The sequence below is a fragment of the Hemiscyllium ocellatum genome, chromosome 14 (assembly GCF_020745735.1).
Source record: "Hemiscyllium ocellatum isolate sHemOce1 chromosome 14, sHemOce1.pat.X.cur, whole genome shotgun sequence".
Taxonomy (NCBI): domain Eukaryota; kingdom Metazoa; phylum Chordata; class Chondrichthyes; order Orectolobiformes; family Hemiscylliidae; genus Hemiscyllium; species Hemiscyllium ocellatum.
Genome location: NC_083414.1, coordinates 32,112,348 through 32,139,498, shown reverse-complemented (window position 1 = coordinate 32,139,498; position 27,151 = coordinate 32,112,348). Strand labels below are relative to the sequence as shown.

General features: G+C 40.0%; 1 protein-coding gene across 3 annotated transcripts in view; it reads left to right on the top strand.

The window, feature by feature from the left end:
• Window positions 1-26,532, top strand: part of actr8 (actin related protein 8) — a 36,989-nt gene extending 10,457 nt beyond the window's left edge. Inside the window, exons 7-13 of one of the 3 annotated variants that reach the window (XM_060835163.1) lie at window positions 6,732-6,864; window positions 14,673-14,826; window positions 16,325-16,420; window positions 17,359-17,499; window positions 17,709-17,973; window positions 19,424-19,587; window positions 26,149-26,532. In XM_060835163.1, coding sequence (XP_060691146.1) covers window positions 6,732-6,864; window positions 14,673-14,826; window positions 16,325-16,420; window positions 17,359-17,499; window positions 17,709-17,973; window positions 19,424-19,587; window positions 26,149-26,292 — 1,097 coding nt within the window. In that variant the 3' untranslated portion in view covers window positions 26,293-26,532. The remainder of the gene's footprint in view (window positions 1-6,731; window positions 6,865-14,672; window positions 14,827-16,324; window positions 16,421-17,358; window positions 17,500-17,708; window positions 17,974-19,423; window positions 19,588-26,148) is intronic. The other 2 variants (XM_060835165.1, XM_060835164.1) reach the window with 2 other exon arrangements.
• Window positions 26,533-27,151: the final 619 nt, after the last annotated feature.

Genomic DNA, 27,151 nt, shown 5'->3' with positions numbered 1-27,151 from the left:
ATTGATGTACAATTAAATCATATATACAATAGTCATAATTTAACAAAGAAAAGAGAAAGAAAGAAAACAAAAAAAGAAAGAAAAAAAAAAACTCAACTTTCTACTAATCTAACCTATAACTAACCAGAGTGTATACCTAAGTCTCTTACATGCTCGGAATGTATAAACATCAAATATAATAAAACCCGTATTCGCGCAGGATTCCTCTCCCAAGGGGCCCCGGAGCAGCCCGGTCTGAAATCTTCACTAAATAAAAGCCCTTGTTAGGATAGCCGAAATATCTGCATTTATATAATTCAAAAAGGGCTGCCATATTTTATAAAATAATTCAGTCTTTCGGTGCACCATATTTGTGAGGAAGTCAAGGGGGATATATTCCATAATTAATCTGTGCCAATTTGAAAGTCCAGGGGGGCCCTCAGCCACCCAGTTCACCAAAATATTTTTCCTTGCGCAGAAAGAGAGAATAGAAAATAGTCTCTTCCCATGCATATCTAGAGATGAGAGGTTCGAAAAGCCCAAAAGGAGAGATACAGGGTCCACCCTAATTTCCGTTCCTAAAATTTCTGTCAGGGTATTTGCCACTTTAGTCCAGTATCTGCGGACTTTCTGACAAGTCCACAGACAATGTACAAGAGTACCCACCTCTATTTTGCATTTAGGACACATTGGAGATGCTCCTGCCTTAAATTTTGCCAGTCGAGCTGGAGCTATATGGGCCCTATGAAGTATCTTTAGTTGGATAGCCTGAGTTCTGTTACAGATAGCAATTCTTCTAGCATTTTCCCAAATGTCATTCCACATATCCTCAGAGATTTCTAGCCCCAAGTCCTGCTCCCATGTTTTAAGCAGGTCATCCATGTCTCCTGAGACTCCATCATGTAGCAAATGGTATATAGTACTAACGGAGGATGCCCCCGCTGGTCGTAAGACATTACGTTCTCTGTCTGATTTATAAAGACTATCTATTAATGTAGTCTTCCTCTGTATATAATCTCGAACTTGGAAGTATCGAAAGAGATCCCCATTAGGTATTCCGAATTTCAGACGCAGCTGCTCAAAGGACATCAGGATCCCATCTTTAAATAGGTCCCCTAAGCATGAGATGCCCCTGGATCTCCAGAGTTTAAAGGTGGCATCTGTAATCCCCGGTTGGAATCCCCATGCGCCTACTATTGGTGCATGGGGGGATGTTTTATGTGAGTTACCCTCATTTTGCCGCATTATATTCCAGGCCTTAATTGTGTTTAATATTATGGGATTTTTACAGTGGTCTGTAATGATTTTTCTCTTATCTGAAAATAAAAGGTTAATAAGTGGGTATTTTACTTGGGAGGCTTCGATATCCAGCCATATTGATTGTGGATCAGATGAAACCCAATCAGCTATGTAACTTAGTAGGGAGCTTAACTGATATTTCCTAAAGTCTGGGAAGTCCAGTCCTCCCCTTGCCTGTGGAAGCTGTAGCTTCTTCAGCTTAATAAGGGGCCGTCTATGGTTCCAAATAAAGGAGCCCAACCAGCCATATAATTTACGTAGGGCTAGCCTTGGCAGCATCAGCGGGAGCATTCTCATAGGATATAAGAGACGGGGCAGAACATTCATTTTAATTAATGCTATTCTCCCTAGCCAGGAAATCGGAAGGTCTCTCCATCGCTGGAGGTCCTGCCTTATCCTTTCCATTAATTGTACAAAATTAGCCCTATACAGCTGATCAAATACTGGCGTGATAAAAATACCTAAATATAAGAAGCCCTCCAGGGACCAACGGTAGGGAAAAGGGGATCCGTCCATTAAGTGGGGTATCATAGCCAGACCACCCATTGGCATGGCTTCCGATTTTGAAAAATTAATTTTATAGCCTGAGAATGCACTAAATGTATTAATAACTTGAATTAGACGAGGCACTGACATTAAAGGATTACTGAGGAATAAGAGAACGTCATCTGCATAGAGGGTAATTTTGTGTTTACCTGTACCAATCCTCGGGGCCGTTATATTAGGATCAGTCCGGATGGCTTCTGCTAATGGTTCGATTATCAGTGTAAACAACAATGGTGAGAGAGGACATCCTTGACGGCAGCCCCTACCCACACTGAAGCCATCCGATCTTAACCCATTAGTAATAACAGCTGCTTTGGGGTCATTATACAATGTTGAAACCCATTTGGTAAACACCTGTCCAACGCCAAACCTTTCCAATGTGTAAAATAAATATGACCATTCAACCCTATCAAATGCCTTTTCCGCATCCAATGAAATTACTACTCCTGGTATCTTTCCCTGATGACAGGCTTGGATCATATTCAAGACCCTTCTGATATTATTGGATGATCTGCAGCCCTTAATAAATCCCGTCTGGTCCTCCTTTATAATATATGGCAGTACCCTTTCTAGTCTTAGTGCTAACATTTTTGAGAGAATTTTAAAGTCTACATTTAGTAAGGATATTGGTCTGTAAGATGCACAATCTTCTGGGTCTTTTCCTTTTTTGAGGATAAGAGAAATATTTGCTTCTTTCAGCGTGGGCGGGAGACAGACCTGACTATGCGCAAAATTATACATATCCATAAGTGGGTCAACCAATATTCCTGTAAATTCTTTATAGAATTCAGCTTGAAAACCATCCGGGCCCGGTGCTTTTCCGCTCTGAAGTTGCCTAATTGCCTCAAGTATTTCTTGGACTGTTAAAGGGGTATTTAGGGCCGACACCTGTTCCGGAGTCAGGCCCGGGAAGGTCAAATTTTTAAAAAATGACTGCATCCTCCTAATCCTATCTTCACAATCCTGCGATCTATATAGTTCAGAATAAAATTCTTTAAAGGTCGCATTGATCTTTTTATGATCATGAGTCAGGGTACCTGTACTTTCCTTGGTGGTCGGAATAGTTTGAGGGGCTTTCTTTTTCTTTGCAAGAAATGCTAAGTATCTACCCGGTTTGTCGCCATATTCATATAATCTTTGTTTCGCAAATAATATTTCCCTTTTAGCCGTTTGAGTAAGCGCGGTGTTTAAAGCTGTCCTAAGAGCTGTAATCCTCTGCAATTTTGTGATAGAAGGTCTATCAGCGTATGCTGTTTCGGCTGCTTTTAGGCGAGCTTCGAGCAGACGCTGTTGCTCTCCCTTCATTTTCCTCTGGGTCGCTGAATAGGAGATGATCAAACCTCGTGCATAAGCTTTGATGGTCTCCCACATCATTGACGGATTGCTAGCCGTACCAGTATTAATTTCTAAAAAAGTTTTAAGTTCTTGGGAGAAGTACTTTAAAAATTTGCTATCTTTTATCAGGAAGGGGTCCATACGCCAATGCCGAGCAGATGCCCCATTGTTCTTTACCTTAGTTTCCATGTATACAGCGGCATGGTCAGAGATTGCTATAGTACCTATTTTACAGGTTGCTATAGAGTTTAGAAAAATCGATGGGGCAAAAAACATATCAATTCTTGTGTGACATTTATGTGGATTAGAGTAGAAAGAAAAATCTCTACCCTGTGGATGGAGACATCTCCATACATCTACCAATCCTAATTCTTTATTCAGGTCCGCCAGTTGTCTAGATCTGGGAGATACTCCAGCGGCACTCTTGGGAATCCTGTCTATTTCCGGATCCATAATACAATTAAAATCTCCCCCTATAATTGTATGACGGGCACCAAAGGCCATCAGTTTTGAAAAAGCTTCCGTTATGAATTTAAAGGGGTGTGCCGGGGGGCAGTATACATTTAAGATCCCATATTCCTCTCCATTTATGAGGGCTTTAATCAAAATATATCGTCCAGATTCGTCTTTTATCTGATTTAGAATTTTCAAAGGGAAGTTCTTCCGGACAAGGATAACGACTCCCCTGCTTTTTGAATTAAAAGAGGAAAAAAAGGCCTGATCAAATCCGCCCTGTCGTAATTTTAAGTGTTCTTTATCCGACAGGTGTGTCTCCTGTAGGAGAGCTATATCAACTCTCTCCTTCTTAAGATTTGATAATATTTTCTTCCTTTTAACTGGCGAATTACTCCCCCTGACATTCCAGGTGCACCACTTAACCGACTGTTCAGCCATAATCATCTGGACAGATCCGAGACCCCTCGGGAGGGGAAACCCTATTTAGAACATCCCGAGCATGGAGCATACAAGATTTACAAAAGTAAAGATTCTCTGATACACTCAAAACAATATAACAAAAAACTCTTTCTAAGTATAAAAAATATAAAACATTCCGAATTGGAGATTTTCTCCCTTGTTCCCAGGGAGCGTCACTTCCTCTCCCACAGTCCATCTTACCCTCTTCCAACCAGTGCCCCACCCCTGACCCAGGTGTTCCTCAATAAAATGAGGAGAATTCAAATATAATATAAAGCTAGAGTTAACAGTGCACACCCCACCCCCACCCACACCCACATCTAAATATATTTGGGAATATTAATACCATATATAACTATAAGATTACAATCTCAACATGTAATACTTAAATATAATACCACAAAATAACAGGGGAAAGAAAAACAACCCCGCTCCTAAAAACAGAAGTAAAATAGAATAAGGTAACCACCTCTCCCCATCAACATTAACCAAACGCCCCAACATATATATATATATATACATACACACATAGGGGGAAAGATAAGAAAAGATGAAGGGATGTAAACCAAAATAATGGGAAAGGCAGACCAGCGTCCACAATCTCTTACAGTTTATTTAAGAGAGTCCAAGAATTCCTTAGCCTTCTCCGGTGATCCCAAGTTATATATGGATCCTTCGTGGCTAAGGCGTAGCGTCGCTGGATATCGTAAGGAGTACTGGATATTTAAGTCCCTTAAACGCTTCTTCGCCTCATCGAATGCCTTCCTCTTTCGGACCAAAGCTGGGGAGAAGTCCTGGAACAGCATGATCCTGGATCCTTTGTGGGTCATAGCTTGGGGATCTTTTCCCAGTTTTCTTGAGGCTTCCAGGAGCATCTGCCTCTCCCTATAGCTCTGCAGCTGGAACAGGACCGGGCGTGGGCGCTGGGTTGAGCCGGGCCCACGTACTGTGACCCGGTAGGCCCATTCTACCCTTACCTGGCCTGATCCATTATGCAGATTTAAAAGTTGTGGCAGTCAATGCTCTAAGAATGCTGTCAGCTGACCTCCCTCTTCCTGCTCGGGCAGGCCCAACAACCGAATATTTTTCCTACGACATCGATTTTCGAGGTCATCAATGTGGTTTTCTAGGTTCTGGACTCGATTCTCGAGAAAACGGATGTGGTCGGCTGTTGATTTTATCCCAGTCTCTGAGGCTGCGGCCTTCGACTCCACCTCTCTGACTCGGCACTCCAATTCCTGAATGTCTCTGCCCTGCTTCTGCAGCTCGGCTGATAGTGCTTCTCTGCTCTGCCGAGACTCATCGATAAAGGCATCAATCTTCGCCTCCCACCTGGCAAACATCTCCTCAAAGCTCATCTTCATTGGTAAATCTCCTGAAGCAGCTGAAGATAGTTTTGTTGCAGCTGAAGAGGGAGAGGGTGGGGGAGGGGTCCCTGCTTTCTTAGAGCCGCCTGTTCCCTTCCCTTTACTCATTTTCCAGCTAGTATTAGACTATTTAAATGTACTAATAGGTAACTATTTAAGGTTAACAACTATTATAAATGGTTTAGTGAGTGTGGTGGGGGTGGATAGCCCACTTTTCCCAAGTTTTGGGTGGAGCACTGTGGACTCAGTCTTGCTGGGTCGCCGCCATCTTGGATCCCCCATTAAGGGAATAGTTAAGGTAGAGGTAGAGAGGATGTTTCCACTGGCAGGTGAAACTAGGACAAGAGAACAGAGCCTCAACACTAGAGGGAGCAGATTTAGGACTGAATTGGGAAAGAACTTCTTCACCCAGAGGGTTTTAAATCTGTGGAATTCCTTGCCCGGTGAAGTATTTGACGCTACTTCAGTAAACGTTTTCAAAGCTAAGATAGATTTTTTTGAACAATAAAGAAATAAGGGATATAGTGAGAGCATGGGTAAGTGAAGCTGAGTCCATGAAAATATCAGCCATGATCTTATAGAATGGCCAGAGCAGGCTTGAAGGGTCCAGATGGCCGACTCCTGCTCCTAATTATTATGTTCTTATGTATATATTGAAATATTTAGCAACCAAGAATAAATAATTTCTGTAAGAAAAACAAAGGGTAAATTTTGAAAAGGTAAGAAACAAGATCAAGTGTGCATTTTATAGCCTGCCAAGCCACCTCTGCCGTTTTGTATGACTATAAGTGATATTGCTGAAAATGTGATGCTGGAAAAGCGCAGCAGGTCAGGCAGCATCCAAGGAACAGGAGATTCGACGTTTTGGGCATTAGCCCTTCTTCAGCCCTATAAGTGATATTGGGCTTCTATTCCACTTTCCTGTCCGCTTGCCTTATCCCTGATTCCCTGAGAAACTACAGTCTATCACATCACTACGTAAAGTCAGTGTGAAAAATTTGCATCTCTCTGATGTAGAGACACCTCCTCAGCATTGAAAACTTTTACTTTACCTCCTGTTTAATTTTGCATTTATGATTTTTTATAAGTCTAGAATAATTTTTCTGTTATGTTTATTATAGTTTAAGAACTGCTCATTTATAGTTTAGTTAAAGTATGTTCAACTAATTAAGAATTAGCAGAACTCTACCTTAAAACTATTTCTGTCATCATATATGTTTGGTCAGTATTAAAACTTTTTGATCATGAATATTTTTAGTTAATCTTTGCCTTTTTAAAAATATTTTCTAGGTGTTGTTGTTCATCAGGAATCCATCTGTGCTACATTTGGAAGTGGTTTAAGTAGTGCCTGTGTTGTAGATGTGGGAGAACAGAAGACTAGTGTATGTTGTGTAGAAGATGGAGTATCACATCGTAATACCAGGTCAGTCAATGTTCTACTTTTAATGATGGATTAGAAACTTTTGATTCTGATGTAATTGGGTTTGGATTAGCGGTACCAGAAGAATACACCAACTTGTTATTATGCATCATATCTGAGGATAAAGAAGTTTATAAGAGTTTTAACCTGGGCATAGAGCTTTTGTCACAGGCACTAATGGTAGAAATATCTGCAATTCCGATATTTCATGTTTCATTTATTTGGTGTACAGCTGAACTCATTTTGATCTAATGTATGAACTTTTTAATGTATGCCACCTTCAAAATGAAATTGGACTCTAACCTGGTGTTGTGTGATTTTTAACTTCAAAATGAACTAATGCTTTGTATAGTTAAATGGTTTTCCAACAGACTTAGAACAGAATAGAGTGCAGTGAAAAGTTTGTAAGGTCACCTCTTTGGCACCATTTTAGGTTCAGGGTACAGATACTTCTAAGTATTTGTTACAGAATTGAGAAAGTAAGCAAAAGTCTAACATTGGAATACACCATTTTCAAAAGTACTCGAATTATTCAAAGTCCAGAATACGAATAAAAAAATTTTTAGAAGTACTCAAATTATAGTCCTTTTCACTGAATCGATGCCCACAGGGCTTCAAAACACAAGGCCTTGCTGCCTCCATGCGCTGACTTCCAGGTTGGCCTGTGCTCGGTCTGCATCTGCTTCTGCTCCGGATTCTGGCTGCAACTCGTTTCAGGGACTCACTGACTTGTTTTCGATCACAACATCAATAATATATTAGTATTAAATATCAGCAGAATAATGATGGTTCATAAATAGTAATGCTCCAGTACTGCCGTGATGCCAAAAGAAAACCTTGTTTTAAAACATGCAACAGGTTACATACAAGCAAAATTGTTGGACAGTTACCTGGGAGACTTATTCACATTTTAGTGAAAAGTAGACTGTTAATTTGGGCTTAGTTGAGGTCACATTTACCAATCTCATTTTGCACATTTGAGGCTAAATACCTGAGTCTGTTAACTCATTGCGAGTTTCCATGACAGGATTATTCTGACCATGCTACAAAGACAGACAGTACAAAAATGGGGTGGAGGAAAAAAGTGAACACGACCAGGATTTATGTCCACATTGACATCTCTTCTTTGACAATGTGTCTTTCGGTGTTCTGCAATTTATTACCATTTTTAAAGCATAATTGAACTAGTTCCTTTTGCTCTGTAGTTTTCAAAAGTATATTTTTGTAAATGTACTTTTAATTTTCCACAGGCTGTCAGCATCAGTAGCAAGTATTGTCTATTCTTAATTACCCTTGAGAAGAAGGGAGTGAGCTGCCTTCTTGAATTGCTGCACTCATATTGTGTAGGCGTACTCACAGTGCTATTAGAGAGGGAGTTGCAGATTTTTAAAGCAGTAACAATGAGGAAGTAATTATGTATTTCCAAGCCAGGATCATGTATACCTCAAAGTGAACTTGCACATTGTGGTATTCCCAGGCTTCTGCTGCCTTTGCCTTTCTGAAAGAAAGAGGTCGTGTACTTGAAAGGAGCTGTTGGAAGTACCATGGCTGTATTACATCTTATAGATAATACGCAGTGCTGCCACTGTGCACTGGTGGTGGGAGGAGTGAATGTTTAGAGATTGTTTGGTGGGTTGCTTTATCCTGCATGGTATCGAGCTGCTTCAGCATTAGAGCTGCACTCATCCAAGTAAGTGGAGGACATTCCATCAAGTTCCTATTTGCTTTTGGTAATTTTGCATTTTGGAAACTATGATGTGTTTACTTGGTTCAGAATTCCCAGCTTCTGACCTGTTTTAACTACAGTATTTATATTCTGGTCAGAGTTGGATGGAGCTGTGCTGAAACCGCTTGAGTAGATTTGCAACTAATTCGGGAGCACGTCTTCAGTATTACTGCTAGGGTGTTGATGGTCCATTGTTCTTGTCGTATCTAGTACCTTCAACCCACCCTTGATGTCACGTAGAGTGAATCAGATCCTCATTACACCTCCCTTTGCTTTACGATCAGCATTTGTAAATAAGAATTCTTTCCCTAAACTCATCTGCTTTTACGCTTTCTTTGCTTCAGTGAAGACTTCCTTCAAAATGAACTGGCATCTATCTTGCTATCAACCTCAGAAGGAGGTGGAGATGGATCACCCAGTCGACATGTCAGGCTGAAGATGGTTCCAAATGTTTACACTGACATGCTGTGCTCCCCCATTATTGATAGAGTGCAGACTAATGGAGCCTAGTTGAGTTGCTTACTACTATTCTGTGGGAGAATTGTTAGGTTCGGGCCAGCCATTTTGTCGCATATTAAGAACCTGGAAACCATGTTGAATCTCATCTTAGTGCCTGCTTGTTAAAGCCTGTGTTTCCCATGCTCAGCAAAGCCAGTTAACCTTGCATCTATACAGATATCTGATAAAGAAATTCTTTTCTTGCAGGGGACTACTCTTCTCTTCGCAAGGACTTATTATATACTAATACCTGCTTAGCAGCTACTGACCAACATTGTCCAGACACTACGTGACTGAAGCTAGTGACTGGGCAAGGTGCCTAGCTTGAAACATAGAACATTACAGCGCAGTGCAGGCCCTTCAGCCCTCGATGTTGCGCCGACCTGTCATACCAATCTGAAGCCCATCTAACCTACACTATTCCATGTATGTCCATATGCTTATCCAATGCCGACTTAAATGTACTTAAAGTTGCAGGCAAAGCATCCCATACCCTTACTACTCTCTGAGTAAAGAAACTACCTCTAACATCTGTCCTATATCTATCACCACTCAATTTAAAGCTATGCCTCCTCATGCTCACCGTCACCATACTTGGAAAAAGGCTCTCCCTGTCCACCCTATCTAACCCTCTGATTATCTTATATGTCTCTATTAAGTCACCTCTCAACCTCCCTCTCTCTAACGAGAACAGCCTCAAAGCCCTTAGCCTTTCCTCGTAAGTCCTTCCCTCCATACCAGTCAACATCCTAATAAATCTCCTGTGCACCCTTTCCAAAGCTTCCACATCCTCCTTATAATGCGGTGACCAGAACTGTACACAATTCTCCAAGTGCGGCTGCACCAGAGTTTGTACAGCTGCAGCATAACCTCATGGTTCCGGAACTCGATCCCTCTATTAATAAAAGCTAAAACACTGTAAGCCTTCTTAACAACCATGTCAACCTGGGTGGCAACTTTCAAGGATCTGTGTACATGGACACCGAGATCTCTTTGCTCATCTACACTACCAAGAATCTTACCATTAGCCCAGTACTTTGCATTCCGGTTACTCCGACCAAAGTGAATCACCTCACACTTGTCCGCATTAATCTCCATTTGCCACCTCTCAGCTCAGCTCTGCAGCTCATCTATGTCTCTCTGTAACCTACAACATCCTTCATCACTATCCACAACTCCACCGACCTTCGTGTCATCTGCAAATTTACTAACCCACCCTTCTATGCCCTCATCCAGGTCGTTTATAAAAATGATGAACATCAGTGGACCCAACACCGACCCTTACAGTACACCACTAGTAACTGGACTCCAGGGTGAACATTTCCCATCAACCACTACCCTCTCTTCTTTCAGCAAGCCAATTACTGATCCAAACTGCTATATCTCCCACAATCCCATTCCTCCGCATTTTGTACAATAACCTACTATGGGGAACCTTATCGAATGCCTTGCTGAAATCCATATACACCACATCAACCTGTTTGGTCACCTTCTCAAAGGTTTGTGAGGCACGACCTACCCTTCACAAAATCGTGCTGACTATCCCTAATCAAATTATTCTTTTTGAAATGATTATAAATCCTATCTCTTTTAACCTTTTTCAACACTTTACCAACAAGTAAAGTAAGGCTCACTGATCTATAATTACTAGGGTTGTCTGTACTCCCCTTCTTGATCAGGGGAACCACATTTGCTATCCTCCAGTCTACTGGCACTATTCCTGTAGACAATGACGATTTAAAGATCAATGCCAAAGGCTCGGCAATCTCCTCCCTGGCTTCCCAGAGGATCCTAGGATAAATCCCATCTGGCCCAGAGGACTTATCTAGTTTCACACTCTGCAGGATTTCTAATACCTCTTCCTAGTGAACCTCAATCCCACCTAGTCTAGTAGCCTGTATCTCCGTATTCTCTTGACAACATTGTTGTTTTCTAGAGTGATACTGTTGAAACATATTCACTTAGTGCTTCCCGTATCTCCTCTGACTCCACACACAACTTCCCATTGCTATCCTTGATTGGCCCTAATCTTACTCTCGTCTTTCTTTTATTCCTTAAACACCTATAGAAAGCCTTAGGGTTTACCCTGATCCTATCTGCCAACAACTTCTCATGTCTCCTCCTGGCTCTTCTGAGCTCTCCCTTTAGGTCTTTCCTGGCTACCTTGTAACCCTCAAGCGCCCTAACTGAGCCTTCACATCTCACCCTAACATAAGCCTTCTTCTTCCCCTTGACCAGAGATTCCACTTCCTTTGTAAACCACAGCTCCCGCACTCTACAGCTTCCTCCCTGCCTGACAGATACAAACTTATCTTGGACACACAGGAGCTTTTCCTTGAATAAGCTCCACATTTCTAATGTGCCCATCCCCTGCAGTTTCCTCCCCCATCCTATGCTTCCTAAATCTTACCTAATCTTATCGTAATTGCCTTTCCCCAGGTGGTGTACACCTATCCCTTTCTATCACGAAAGTAAACATAACAGAACTGTGAGCGCTATCACCAAAGTGCTCACCTACTTCCACGTCTAACACCTGGCCGGGCTCATTACCCAGTACCAAATCTAATATGGCTTCACCCCTTGTTGGCCTGTCTACATACTGTGTCAGGAAGCCCTCCTGCATACACTGGACAAAAACTGACTCTTACTAGAGTACCCAGTCAATATTTGGAAAGTTGAAGTCCCCAATGACAATTACCCTGTCTCTCTCACTCCTATCAAGAATCATCTTTGCTATCCTTTCCTCTACATCTCTAGAACTATTCGGAGACCAATAGAAAACTCCCAACAGGGTGACCTCTCCTTTCCTGTTTCTAATCTCAGCCCATACTACCTCAGTTGACGAGTCCCCAAACATCCTTTCTGCAACTGTAATACTGTCCTTGACCAACAATGCCACACCTCCCCCTCTTTTACCATCTTTTCTATTCTTACTGAAACATCTAAATCCTGGAACCTGTAACGACCATTCCTGTCCCTGCTCTATCCATGTTTCTGAAATGTCTACAACATTGAAGGCCCAGGTACCAACCCATGCTGCAAATTCACCCACCTTATTCCAGATGCTCCTGGCATTGAAGTAGACACACTTCAAACCAACTTCTTGCTTGCCGGTGCCATCTTGTGTCCCTGAAACTTGATTTCAGATCTCCTTACTCTCAACCTTTTCTATACTCGAACTACAATTTTGGTTCCCATCCCCCTGGTGGATTAGTTTAAACCCACCTTAGTGAATTCCGCCCCCCCCCCCCCCCCCCCCCAGGATATTGGTACCCCTTTGGTTCAGATGAAGACCATCCTGTTTGTAGAGGTCCCACCTACCCCAGAAAAAGCCCTAATTATCCAAGAATCCAAAACCCTCCCTCCTGCATCATCCCTACAGCCACGTGTTCAACTCCTCTCTCTCCCTATTCCTCGCCTCACTAGCACGTGGCAAAGGTAACAAACCAGAGACAACAACTCTGTTCGTCCTAGCTCTAAGCTTCCATCCTAGCTCCCTGAATTTCTGCCTTAAATCCCCATCTCTCTTCCTACCTGTGTCATTGGTGCCTATTTGGACAACCGCTTGCGGCTGTTCCCCCTCCCCCTTGAGGATCCCAAAAGCATGAGACATCACGAACCCTGGCACCTGGGAGGCAACACACCAACTATGAGTCTCTCTCATCCCCAAAGAACCTCCTATCTGCCCCCCTAACTATGGAGTCCCCAATGACTACTGCTCTGCTCCTCTTTCCTTTCCCTTCTGAGCAGCAGGGACAGACTTTGTGCCCCATTGCTTTCCCCTGATAAGTCGTTCCCCCACCAACATTATCCAAAACGGTATACTTATTGTTGAGGGGAATGGCCACAGGGGATCCCTGCACTGCCTGCTGGTTCCCTTTCCATCCTCTGACTGTAACCCATCCGACTTTTTCTTGTACCTGAGGAGTGACTACTTCCCTGTAACTCCTCTCAATAACCCCCTCTGCCTCCCGAATGATCCGAAGTTCATCCAGCTCTAGATCCAGTTCCCTATCGCGGTTTTCGAGGAGCTGCATTTCCCGCAGATGTAGTCAGCAGGGACACTAGTGGTGACCCTTACCTCCCACATTCTGCAGGAGGAGCATTCAACTGCCATAACCTCCATTCCCACTATTCTAAATTCCCAAAGCGACTGTTGAAAAATAAGGAATAAAAAGTAAACTCATTACCTTACCAATCTGGTGCACAGAACCTTTCTTTTGGTTAGAGGAGGAGGATGGGTGGGAGACACTACCCGAATAGTGTTTCAGGTAACACAACCACACAAATATATCACTTAGCAGAAGTCCTTCGCTCCTCCCTAGCACCTCTCAGCAAATGGAGGCCCCAACGCCTGAAGTAAGGTTTTTAAACAGTTAGACTCACCTTCCCAGAAGTCCTTCGCTCCTCCCTCGCATCTCTTCAGCTTGCTCATTATCCTGCAATTAACAGTTGTTAAACGATTCTAATCTATATAATGATTAGATTAGATTCCCTACAGTGTGGAAACAGGCCCTTCAGCCCACAAGCCCACACCGACCCTCTGAAGAGTCACCCACCCAGATCCATTTCCCTCTGACTAATGAACCTAATACTATGGTAGTAGTATTAATGAACTAAATACTAGGTATTAGGTTGCCCATAATACTATGGGCAACTTAGCATGGCCAATTCACCTGACCTCCACATCTTTGGACTGTGGGACGAAACTAGAGCACTCAGAGGAAACCCACGCAGACACGGGGAGAATGCACAAACTCCACACAGTCACCCGAGGCTGGAATTGAACTGGAAACCCTGGTGCTGTGAGGCAGCTGTGCTAACCACTGGGCCACCGTGCTCTCATGCAACTCCCTGTAACTCACCGAAGTAACTTGTGACCATTTGGTCGACTTGTCACTCCCCATGAGCTCATGAATAAACCAGTCAATAACTCAGTGTTTGTGTGGCATAATTACTTATCTAAATTGGACCGATGTGAGCGAGTCACCCACTGCATAATTTATTTCCATCCCTGACGTATTCAAAACTGGACGTGGTAGGGCTGCTGAACATTGATGTGATCCATTTTGTTTTGGAATCCTGTGGCTTTGTCCATAATATTATTTAGTGCTTTTAACATAGAAAAGTGCCATATGCTTTACAGAGGGTATCTTCAGCGCTGAAAATGTGTGGCTGGAAGAGCGCAGCAGGTCCTCCAGCAATACCTTTTTAGCTCTGATCTCCAGCATCTGCAGTCCTCACTTTCTCCTCGAGGGTATCTTCAGACAAAAATAGACACCATGCGATAATAGAGGAGTGGCAAAAGTCAGTTCAAAGTGCTGGAGAGGATTTAGAAAAAGGAAGTGACTGAGTGATCATGTTCAGTGAAAGAATTCTTTGGTGTGCAGTGGCTGATGTTCAGTTGCTGATGGTTTGAATGAAGGGAAATTGCAATTTGAGTTTATCTATATGCATAATTCTTGATAAATGTGCTTTTTTTTGGTGCTTTATTTCAGCATTTGTCTGTTTAGAACTCTACATTTTCATTTAGTGCTGTACCATCAGTAATTTGTATTTTGACAACTGATTTATCTATGCCATACAGATTGCGTTTAGCCTATGGAGGATCTGATGTGACCAGGTGTTTCTTCTGGCTTATGCAGCGGTCTGGTTTCCCTTATAGAGATTGTCAACTAATTAATCGAATGGATTGTCTGCTTCTTCAGCATCTTAAAGAGACGTTCTGTCATCTAGACCAGGTCAAACATTGTTCTGATAAAAGTTTGAATTGTAAAGCTGCAGGAAAATAAGTGAATTCACAATTCTGGATCTTGTAATTTCAATTTTTCATGTTTTAAAATATATTTTGGGAAAAGGCAGATGCAGTTGATTCAATTGTGCCTTTAGGGAAAGAAATTTGCCACCCTTACCTAGCCTGTATGTGACTCCAGACCTACAGCAATGCGGTTGACTCTGTCAATTAGGGATGGACAATTAATGCTGGCCTAGTTAATGACTTCCAAAACAAAAAAAATCCTAATGAATAATCTTTGAATATTTTGTGTATTTTGCTTTATGAAGTTAACCCATTGTTAACTTTCCAGTTTTAACTCCACAGATGAGAGTGACAGACCTTGCACCTGCTGTGAACCAAGAGTTGGCTCAATTTTGTTGTCAGTGTGTGTCCATATCAGATATTTTTTCACCAGCTATAGAAAATCAGCACAAAATTAGAGAGTGTTGGCTTTAAATGTTTTTTTACATATCTGTACCTAGGTATTCTGTAGTATAAAATCAGAGCTCATGCTTGTAAATGAGCTTTATAAATGTTTTTTCCTTCACTGATGTAAATAGTGAAAAATTAGGACCCTATAAAATGATCCTTTCAGTTTTCCAAAACTTGCTTTACTTGGGTCATCTGATATACTCAGACACAGATCCACTGAAATCTCTGTTTGATTTCTCCGAAAGTGATTGCAGGGTTGGAGGAAAGAAAAGGCTGCTTTCGTTCTACCGTGTGAGTCTGCCATTGTATAAAGTTAAATTGAGTCTTCTATTTAAATATCCTGCATTTTATAAGGAAATCTGTCAGACATGACAAGAGTATTCTGTAGAATAGCACAAAAGCACCAACTTGAATTTATATAGCACTTTGAGCATGGTAAAATATCAGAAAGTCCCTAAAGAAATCAAGGAAATCAGAAAAAGAGGTGGAATTGGTGACTTTGGGCTTTAGCAGCAATTGATGGAGTGGCGAAAAGCAAGGGGCCAGAATTGGAAGAATGCAGAGGTCACACCTTGTAGAAGCAGTAGAACTGGGAAGAGGTGATTCAACAGAAGAAATTATAAATGGGAATGAAGACTTTAAATAATTGTCTTAACAATTTTGTTTGGAGAGCACAGGGCTTATGGTGACTGGAACTTGATGAGAGTTAGGAGTTTACAGATCATAAAATGTGGAAGAATATCAAGGTATGCATAGGAATTGCCCATAAAAACCTTAAAAATACTTAATAATTTTAATCTGTAAAGGTAGTCCACTATCCCAACTTTTCAGTAATCAGGATGTAGTTTGAAAATCACATTAAAATGTCAATCTCTTGGATTCACTTTCATCCCTTCCTGCATCTTACCCTCTCCCCACCTCCCAAAATTTTATTAATTTCATTAAATAACAATATTTGAATGATTATGTAAAATGAAAGTTTTATAAATGTGTGGAGTAAATCAAGTTTCCTATTCCATTTCCCTAAACAGGATATCTCTGGAATTCAGGATCATGAATTCAAGGTCCGTCAACCAGACTCTCCAGCATTATTATACCAGTTGCGACAAGGAGATGAAAAGCTACAGGTGTCTGAACTTTATACATTGAAGTATTTCCTTTGAGTAACATCACAATTTGTAATGACTGAAGAATTTCAGGTTCAATCTGACCTAAATATTGTGTTTTGAAGATGTAATTGTATTGTCTCGGTGGCTGCCATTATTTACTTATTCTGTGTTATGGGTGCAGAAACACTAGATCTTTATGCACCAAGGTTCAGTCAAAGCTAAAGATAGCTTTAGATAACTAACTAACCACCATTGTATTCAACAACGGATTCTAAAGAGAATGCAGCAGTATCATCTTTGGTGAAAATGTATAATTACAAATGAAGATATGCTTTTCTTGCATTATATTAACAAGTTATTGAGATCACCAGGAGATGATTGTGATGACAAGGAAACTAAAGGAGTTTACACATTTTCATGTTTGAAAATTGTTTCTCTATGTTAGTAAAGTCACCAAAGTCTAGAAGATCACGGAGCTGCTGTCTCATCAGAGAGAGATAACTGATGGTGGTTTAATCTGAGGGTTGCTATGCCTCAGGTGAGCAGTGAAATTGAGAAGGTGGGACCATCATAGTAATGTCAGCCAGTGCAGGAATTGAACCTGTGCTGTTGGCATCACTTTGCATCATAAACAAAATTTAAATGGGACTAAAACAGAAATTGCTGGAGAAACTCAGCAGGTCTGGCAGCATCAGTGTGAAAGAAGCAGACTTAATGTTTCGAGTTTAGTGACTCTTCATCATCAAACCTTTCTGAAGCAATTTCTGTAGTTATTTTGTTTATTATAAATGAGACTACTTTACTCTTGCCTTAAATTGGTGAAAATGATAACCTGATCTCTTTGAAAGGCTCTTAGGGATTTTGTTTTGTAACCTTCCATTACTTTATTCAGAACCACAAAAGACAAAATATACTGAGTGATAGTTAATCAGTTTAATATTTGCATACATCCTTAGGCACCAATGGCATTGTTTTATCCAGCTACTTTTGGAATTGTGGGACAGAAGATAACTTCACTGCAATACAGATCACAAGGTGATTCAGAGGATCCACATGATGAACATTATCTAGTGGCAACCCAGAGTAAACAGGAGCAGGTAACGGTTATGAATTTCATAATATTTAACAGTTATGCAACAAAATGGAAGAGAAACAAGCCAGCAATGACATCATTGTGCAGTGATTTAATAAGCTTGCTGAAGAATCTGTAGAGTAAATAGTTGTTTTAACCTTTGACCAATTCATTGAAATAGTCAAACATAGTTTATACCAAGTCATTTAATGTGTTACCATTTCTGTTGTCTAGGCTGCCAAAGCTATTGCCGAGAGGAAAGCTCTGGCTAAGTTTGCTGGATTTGAAGTAGAGTCAAGCACTCAGAATACAGATAGTGCAGAGAAGAGTCATTCTCATGAACTAGAACTTGGAACTTCCCAACATGATTGTCTACTAGGAGCAAATGATTCGGAGGATCTGCCAGCAACTCTGATGGCCAGAAAAACAACCATGTCACAGTTTGAAGGAAAGGCTTTGGGGCTTGATAAGTCAATACTGCATAGTATTGATTGCTGTGGTAAGAATGGCTACAACATTTATTATTTTATAAAAATGAATAATGGGATTAATTTGAAAACTGGTTTCAGTGAATATTATACTTGGAGGATAATCAGGTATATTTTGTGTTTCATTGAAACAAAAGTTAAATAGCAATTTTGAGTCACAAAGTACAAGAAAAAAGAAGAAACTGAACAGTTTTGGACATTTCATTATCAAAAGGAGAATCCAAGAGGAGGTTTTAGAATTATAAAACATTTTGATGACTTTCCCATTTCTTCTGGCTGGGACCCAGTGGAGAGGAGTCAATAATTTAAAATGATCACCAAATGAGGGCAGATTATAGACGAAACTTTTTGTATGGAGCGATGGCATGCTTTGTCACTGAAAACGAGTAAGGCAAAAACTGTTGCCACCATTTGGAAAAATTGTATACGTATTTGAATAGCAATAATATAAAGGATATTTATTACTGAATGAGCAGAAAATTTCTCCAGTTCAATATTTGAGAAAGCTGAAGCCATTGTTTTCAGTTCCTGCTCCAAATCTATTCCGTAGCTACTGAAACCACCCCTCTCCATAGAAACAGTCTGAGCTCTAAGCCAGTCTATTCACAACTTTGGTGTCATATTTAATTCAGATGTGAACTTCCAACCTCATTTTCATGTTATTGCTAAGATTATTTCCATTTATTTCTATCTCTGAAATGTAGCTCGACTACATTCCTGTCTTGGTTCTCAATTGCTGCTGAAACCTTAATTTCTTATTTCATTATCTCTTGACACAGGTATTTCAATACATTCCTGGCTGTGTCCCACATTCTATCCTCCATAAACCCACAGCAAGTCCTGTTTCATTGTGACTGCTTTGCTCACTAATCTTGGCTGTCAGGCAAGCAATATTTTGATTTAAAAACCCTCATCCTTGTTTTCAAATTCTTCTGTCCTCCCTTTCTCTTTGAAATGTTCCAGCTTCATAACTCTGTGATATCTGTGCCCATCTAATTCTTTTATTGCTCCACAATTGGTGCCATGCTTTTAGTTGCCTGAACCTCAGTGGATCTTATGATCACCTTTCATACTTACAGTTTATGACTCTATATTTTCAAAAACAATTATTTGAGTAATTTATGTAAAATATATAAGCAAAAGGTCAATACTATATTTAAGGAAACATAGTAATTTAACGGTACAGAATTTGGGTATCAGCTGAGCTCAGCTTTTTGTTTGCCATCGTAAACTTATGAAACTGAGTTATTTTTGTGAGATTGCAATGGAACAATTGAACTTCCTCATCAATATCACTGTAATTTTTGAATAGAGTTTGAGTGTATAATTTTTAATAGATTAATTCATAAAATATTTTCTGAGCAAAGCACGTTATGTAATTTAATGAGGATAAATTTTACATCTGTTATCTATATACTTCTGGAATGGTGCATTACCTAAGAAAAACATATACACTTTCAGGATCTGACGAAACAAAAAAGAAAATGTACAGTTCCATTTTGGTGGTTGGAGGAGGTCTAATGTTCCATGGGGCTCAAGAATTTTTACAACACAGAATTCTGAACAAGATGCCACCATCTTTTCGCAGAATAGTAGAGAATGTTGAAGTTATCACAAGGCCAAAGGTGGGAAAAATGTATTTTATATTGCACCAAAAAATTTATGTATTGTTATAAAAGGTCAGTTTTAATATCTGGCTAATCCAGACAATTTTGTCTATCAAGAGTTTTGATAGACGAGGAGGTTAACAAAAACGCTATCCTAATCTTAGCAATAACATGAAAATGAGGTTGGAAGTTCATTTCTGAATTAAAAATGGCTGCCCCCACTCCCCTTTGTTCCAGGCTGAATTTGGAGTCAGGCCAGGAGTAAAGGCGGACTCTGCCATTTCCTGCAATGGTCTAAGCAGAAGTCCAGCTTGGGACTCCCACACTGTTCAAACTTCATCATTCCTCACTCTTCATGTCCCATCTATGCTACCCTGGGCTTCTGATACTCCCTATGCAAACCCATGCTCTTGTTCCCATTCCCAAGGCCTCTTGTACCCTTAGTGCCAACATATTCCCATCTAGCCATCTCCCATGGTCCTGTGTACCCATACGTTCCCTGGCATCCCCAAGAGCCTTTATGGCCCCTGTGCCAATTTAGTGCCAGCTCACAACCTCACCCACTAGTCTTTGCCCAATTATTATCCAGCGTGTACATTAATCTGGAGGCATCCTGACAGCAAATCATGTTACCAGACTACTGATGAAATCACCCTTGAAAAGATACACACTCATTAATGCAAAAAAAAAATAGCTTTAGTCAATCTCTTATTTTAACAAATATTTCATTTGGGTGCTCAATGACTTACATAAATGCACATTGCATTCAAGTGCTTCATACCTAAGTAATCAAGCATTTCCCTTAAGTATTTATGTCAACAATCATTTCCATTCAACACACTGTTGGAACTGTCCATAAGTATCCCATCATAAGAATGATAGTTTGTTATATCAGTCATGCATTACATATCTTACAACAGCTTTATGCAGATAGGCCCTCTGAAATACCCAAAAGCTTTATTTAAACTCTGCACTTTGAAAACGTTAACACTTCCAAGCAGTTATCCAATGAGCATATACACACTTTACTCGCCAGAACGCCTTTTCACAATACAGTGGCCAATCTTAAGCCTCAAAGGGGGAAGAAATGTATGACTTCCCTCCAGCCCTCACCCTCACGGCACTCCCTGTACCCCAACCAAACAACTTAATATCTTCAATCCATTCTCATGACCTCTTATACTCTTATACCAAATTAGTACCTGCTTCCATCTTTTCACCTGTATCTACCATGCCAGCTATTCAGTATCTACAAGTAGTTGTGCACTTAGGTGAAAACATCTAGTTCTATTATTTAAAATTCTGTATTGAAGGCTATGAAACCATTTAGACACTTGACACTCTTGACTCTTGTTGACAGTTTTTGAAAGGCCTTGACAATTTGGACATTTCCATGAGGTTTCTGCATCTTTTATGCACAGCCTTCACCACAGTTAGAAAGGTCCAAAGGGAATTTGTCTCCATCAGTGACCCACATGCACGAAGGATATCTGACCCAACCCCTTCCACCCCAAAGTATCTTGGGACTATATTCACAGGAATACATCAGCAGTCCAGATGAAGTGCTGTGGGAGCTGACCTGCTCTTATCTGATCTAATCTTTACCTTCCAATTTCCAGACACCAGGGACAAGGAATCCTTGGTAGAAATGTTTGAAACATACTTTATGGGACATCATTAGGTTCGAGAAGCCATTTCGAACAGATTTTGGCTCATAGGAAAGCTGTTGTTCTCGCTTGTTCAGTATACAACAAGAAATTAATTGCATGCTGTTTAAAAGTTCATTTAAAAGTATGTTGAATCGTGTATGGATTTTTTGTAAATGATCGAGGATGACCTTTAATCTTGTCTTTACCACAAGTTTCTACTATGCTAGATCATAGAATTATAGATTCTATTATAAAATGTTTTATCTTTTACAGAGAAATTAATTTAAATAGAACAGTTTTTCTGAATGGATCCAACTACATCAATAATAATGGCTTATGAGAGAAGCTTGACATTCATTTATTCCACTCACTTAACCAATGCAATAGAAATGTACATATTCTGTAATTTCTAGAATATAACTCATTATATTGCCAATTAGCATTAGCAATGAATTCAGTTGCATATATGCCAGTTCACCTCTGAGCAATTAAATCTATTTCAACTTGTTCTGCCTATTTGAAACTAGATGTGTTGTTGAGTGGTATGCATTTGGATTGGGGGTTGGATTTAAAATAGAATGAAGATCTTACCCACTCTTTGCTTGATTTGATCTACTTGAATTTTACATTTTAGACTACAGTCTCATTCAACACAAGGCAGGATTGAGATCCTTTCTAAATTTGCAAATCATGTTCTGATTTTACTCTTATAACCTGAGGACAGACAGCACCTACTTGTCTTCTGGAAACCTCATTTTAAAATATAAAGATTACAGTTTCATTTCACCTGGCTTGATGGCGAGTATTTATGAATATTAAAACCTCATTCATCCAGCTTAAATAGAGAATAGAAAATCCTGCAAGTCCCAGGATTCTGTGACAATCTGTACTTCTGTGATGCATTTTGATAGGCAGAGTATTTAATTCTAAAGTATAGGACAACCAACTGCTTTCGTTACCATTTCTAATTTAAAAGTCATGTCCCATTTTTCTAAAAAAAATCTCAATTTTCTCATAACACAGCTTGTGAAATGTTGCAAAATAAATAAATAAATAAATACTGCTTCCCATACCTGCAGAGGTTTCCCCAGCACATCTCGCACACCTGAGAAACATGCAAAAACATGTTCTTGCTTGTAGCATGATTCTAGCACTTAATATCATTCATTCCTTGTTTCTCACTGTTGTCCCTTTAGAGTCATAGAGATGTACAGCATGGAATCAGACCCTTTGGTCCAATTTGTCCACACCGACCAGATATCCCAACCCAATCTAGTCCCACCAGCCAGTACCCAGCCCATGTCCCTCCAAATCCTTCCTATTCATATACCCATCCAAATGCCTGTTAAATGTTGCAAATGTACCAGTTTCCACCACATCCTCTGGCAGCTCATTCCATACACGTACCACCCTCTGCGTGAAATAGTTGCCCCTTAGGTTTCTCTCACCCTAAACATATGCCCTCTAGCTCTGGACTCCCCCCACCCTGGGAAAATGACTTTGTCTATTTATCCTATCCATGCCCCTAATGATTTTATAAACCTCAATAAGGTCACCCCCCAGCTTCCAATGCTCCAGGGAAAACACCCCTAGCCTATTCAACCTCTCCGTTTAGCTCAAATCCTCCAATCCTGGCAACTTCCTTGTAAATCTTTTCTGAATCCTTTCAAGTTTCACAACATCCTTCCGATAGGAAGGGGACCAGAATTGCATGCAATATTCCAACAGTGGCCTAACCAATGTCCTGTATAGCTGCAATATGACCTCCCAACCCCTGTACTCAATACTCTGACCAAGAAAGGAAAACATACCAAACGCCTTCTTCACTATCCTATCTACCTGCGACTCTACTTTCAAAGAGCTATGGACCTGCACTCCAAGTTCTCTTTGTTCAGCAACACTCCCTAGAACTTTACCATTAAATGTGTAAGTCCTGCTAAGATTTGCTTTTCCAAAATGCAGCACCTCGCATTTATCTAAATTAAACTCCATCTGCCACTTCTCAGCCCATTGGCCCATCTGATCAAGATCCCATTGTAATCTGTGGTAACCTTCTTTGCTGTCCACTACACCTCCAATTTTGGTGTAATCTGCAAACTTGCTAACTATACCTCTTATGCTCACTTCCAAATCATTTATGTAAATGACGAAAAGTAGTGGACCCAGCACCGATCCTTATGGCACTCCACTGATCACAGGCCTCCAGTCTGAAAAACAGTAGGTTGTTACACTTTTCTTTCCAATTTGGTTTGATTTATTATTATTACGAGTGCCTAGGCACAGTGAAAAGTTTTGTTCTGTGTGCAATAGAGGCAGATCATAACATACAAAGATCATAGCGTGATTGAACCGAGCGAGGAATTCAAAGTTAGTCAGCAAAGATTAACACTAGATTTGAAATTTTGAGAAGTTCATTCAAAAATTTAATAATAGCAGGAAAGAAGCTGTTCATGAATCTGTTGATACTTGTGTTTAAGCTTTTGTATCTTCTGCCTGATGTCCGATTTTAGAAGAGATTATAACCGAGGTGGGTGGGATCTTTGTTGGCTGCCTTTCCGAGACTGCGACATGTATAGATGGCATCTATGGATTACTTGAGTAATGGAATGGGGTTGCATTCACAATTTTCTGTAGTTTTGTACGGATCCGCGCAGTCCAGTTGCTAACCAACCCGTAATGCTTCTAGATACAATCCTTCCGCGGTGATCTGTAAAAATTGGTGAGAAACCTTATGGAAATGCTGATTGTTCTTAGCCTCCTGAGGAAGAAGAGGCATTGATGTGCCTTCTTGACTGTCGAATCCATGTGTGTGGTCCAGGACAGGGTCTGGTTATCGTCACTCCTAAGGACCTGATGATCCTGACCCTCCCATTCTCTGCTCTGTTAATGTAGATATGGGTGTGCCTTCCTTGTTGTTTCCTGAAGTCAATCATCTGCTCTTTACTTTTGCTGACATTGAGGGAAAGATTGTTATCTTTACACCACACCACTAAGCACTCTATCTCTTTCCTGTTTTTCCTTTCTCATGTCCTTTGGTGATAAAATCCAGGAATCTATAATTTATGCGGGGAGTTTTAACAACGCACTTGGAAATCAGACAAAGTTGCATGGTTTTAGGAAAACAAAAGTGTGTTTGAAAAATGTATTCATTTTGAAACTGCAACTAGTAAAGGACACCAGTAGCTAGAAGATACTTTGATATCCAACAGATATTTGACAAGATGCCCGCAAAAAATTAGTGTGCATAATTGTGGAAATTCTAGAAAAATAATGGCTCATGGAGTTGACAGTATTGTATTACTACGGATTAAAGATTGGTAATTGAACAGGAACCAGAGATTAGGGATGACTGCTTTCATATTGGTAAATTACAACTATCAGAGTGTTACAAGGACAAGGGCATCAGCTATTTAGAATCTGTATTAATGGCTTAAGTGAAGAGACCAAGATGAAATGGCGAGATAGAATTTTAAGATGTCCAGCTGTGAGGAGAATACAAAGAGATACAGACAATTTAAGTGAGTTGGTAAGAATGTGATATCTGGAGTGTAACATGGGAAGCATAAGATTATTTATTTTAGTGTGTGTGAAAAACAAAATATTTTAAAGGATGTGACATTTCAAAATGTTGATGTTTAAAGAGATATGGGATATTTCTTATACAAAGAACTCAGGTTAACAATTTCTCTGCTCAGATGTTAGCTAACCCATCGAGTGTTTGTCTCTTGAGTATTTTCTATTTTTATTAAATGCAAATATCATATTGGGCTTTTATCAGAGTTTGGAGTACAAAATTAGGAGGTCTTGTTACAGCTGAATAGCTTTTTCATAGAGTACAGTGCCCGGTCTTCTTGTCTCTCTGAGGAAGGACTTATTTGCATGAGCTGATAGGATTGTCTTGTGGTTAGAAGATGAGTAAGGTGAGGCTATACTCTAGAGTTTTGTAGAATGAAGGGCGATCTGAGTGAAATGTACAAACGTTTGAAGGAGATTCTCAGGATAGACCCAGCGAGATTTTTTTCAATGACCGGGGAATCTAGATCACTGAGGTATGGTGTCAGACGAAGGAGCTAATTATTTAGAACTGAATTAAGAAGTTTCTTCTCTCAAAAGTTTTGAGTGTTAAGTATTATTTACCCTAGAGGGTTGTGGATATTCCAATTTTAAGGCTGTTCATCATAGATTTTTTAACTCTAAGGGAATTGAGGTATATGGGCATTGGGCAAGAGAGTGGAACTGGGGCAAAAGATCAGCCACAAATCATATTGTGTGGCAGAGCAGGCGCTAGAAGTTCTTCCTATTTCTTAAATTCCTTAGTAGAAACCCATTTTGTCTTGAAACATATCCTGGGAGGTGAGGGGAAATTGGAAGAAAATAAAGCAAATTAAATTATTTGTATGCTTCCCTGCACCTAGGTAACATTTTCTTCCACCGTTCTAATTTTTTATGAATAATTGTTCTGTGCCTTAATATTCTTTAATAAATTTCTCCATACCAGTGGTATATTTCATATTTACAATGTGCTGGCGCTAAGTGTGGTAATGTCTTTTGACTTGTGTCTTTTGGTTCTTTTAAAAGTTAATTCAATTAGTTTTCAAGAATTTTGAGTATCTGAGTAGATCTACTAGTGGGAATATATCTCAGATTTTCTCCTGGGAGATAGAAGGGGTCACTATTTGTTCTTTGGGCAAAGTATGTGAGCTTTTAGGAATTTGGTTGCTCATCTGAATAAGAACTTTAGAAAATCTGCATTTCTGCTTACTTTTTGTTCTTTTTATTCTATTTGACATTCATCAAAGTTTAATAAATCCTCATTAGTTTTTAGAAAATGAAAAATAATGCCGCACAGTTTTAAAGTATTTTTTCATCACTCTGTTGGAGACATTCATAAGCTGAATTCTTTTTGATTTTATATATTTTTTGTAATTAGGACATGGATCCACGTTTAATAGCATGGAAAGGTGGTGCTGTTCTGGCTTGTCTGGATACCACGCAGGAGCTATGGATACACCAACGAGAGTGGCAGCGGTTTGGAGTACGCATGTTACGGGAGAGAGCACCATTTGTTTGGTGAAATGTCCTATCCACAATAACCCTTGTTAATAAAAGCCGAAGGCTGACCTTTCTGAAAGCATAAAGGTTTATTAATATTGATTTTTAAAAAATAAATACATGTTGTCCTTTTTTGAAAAAAGTAATAGTTCTAGAATTATTTCAGAAATGGTTAAATAATCTGATATATGTACGATTTTTTAAATATTCAAAAGTAAAAGTTTATTCAAATCCATGTCATGGCTGCAAAACCATGTTTGTAATTATGCTGCTACCATGCAAATATTTGCTATTTATTATCAATAAAACTTTTTTGTATCTCACATTGTCTTAAATTTTAGACATGTAAGCACATCTGTTTTACATATTAACTTTCATATTTAAAAATCCTTTTTAAGATGTGATTCCGGTTTCTTGTGCCTGACATCATTTAAAAAGGATTTCAATCAAACAGTCTTCAATTTTCCTTCAGCAGACAAGAAATATCTTGCGGTGAAATACCAATAGCTCAGAAGCTGCAGGTTCTGCTCCCAGTTTACTTATGGTGTCTTGGCTGAGAGATTTAGGTACTATTTTAGTAGCTGCTTCACAGAGTTTCAAATGTACCTTTTTCCCATTGGGGAATAGTGGTAAAGGAGAAAGTGAGGACTCCAGATGCTGGAGGTCAGAGCTGAAAATGTGTTGCTGGAAAAGCGCAGCAGGTCAGGCAGCATCCAAGGAGTAGGAGAATCAACGTTTCGGGCATGAGCCCTTCTTTCTTGAAGAAGGGCTCATGCCTGAAACATCGATTCTCCTGCTCCTTGAACAGTGCTAAAGTCATGGAAGAATTCATAGGCTGATTAGCCTCATAGGCTGATTAGCCTGTTGTTCTACATCATAAA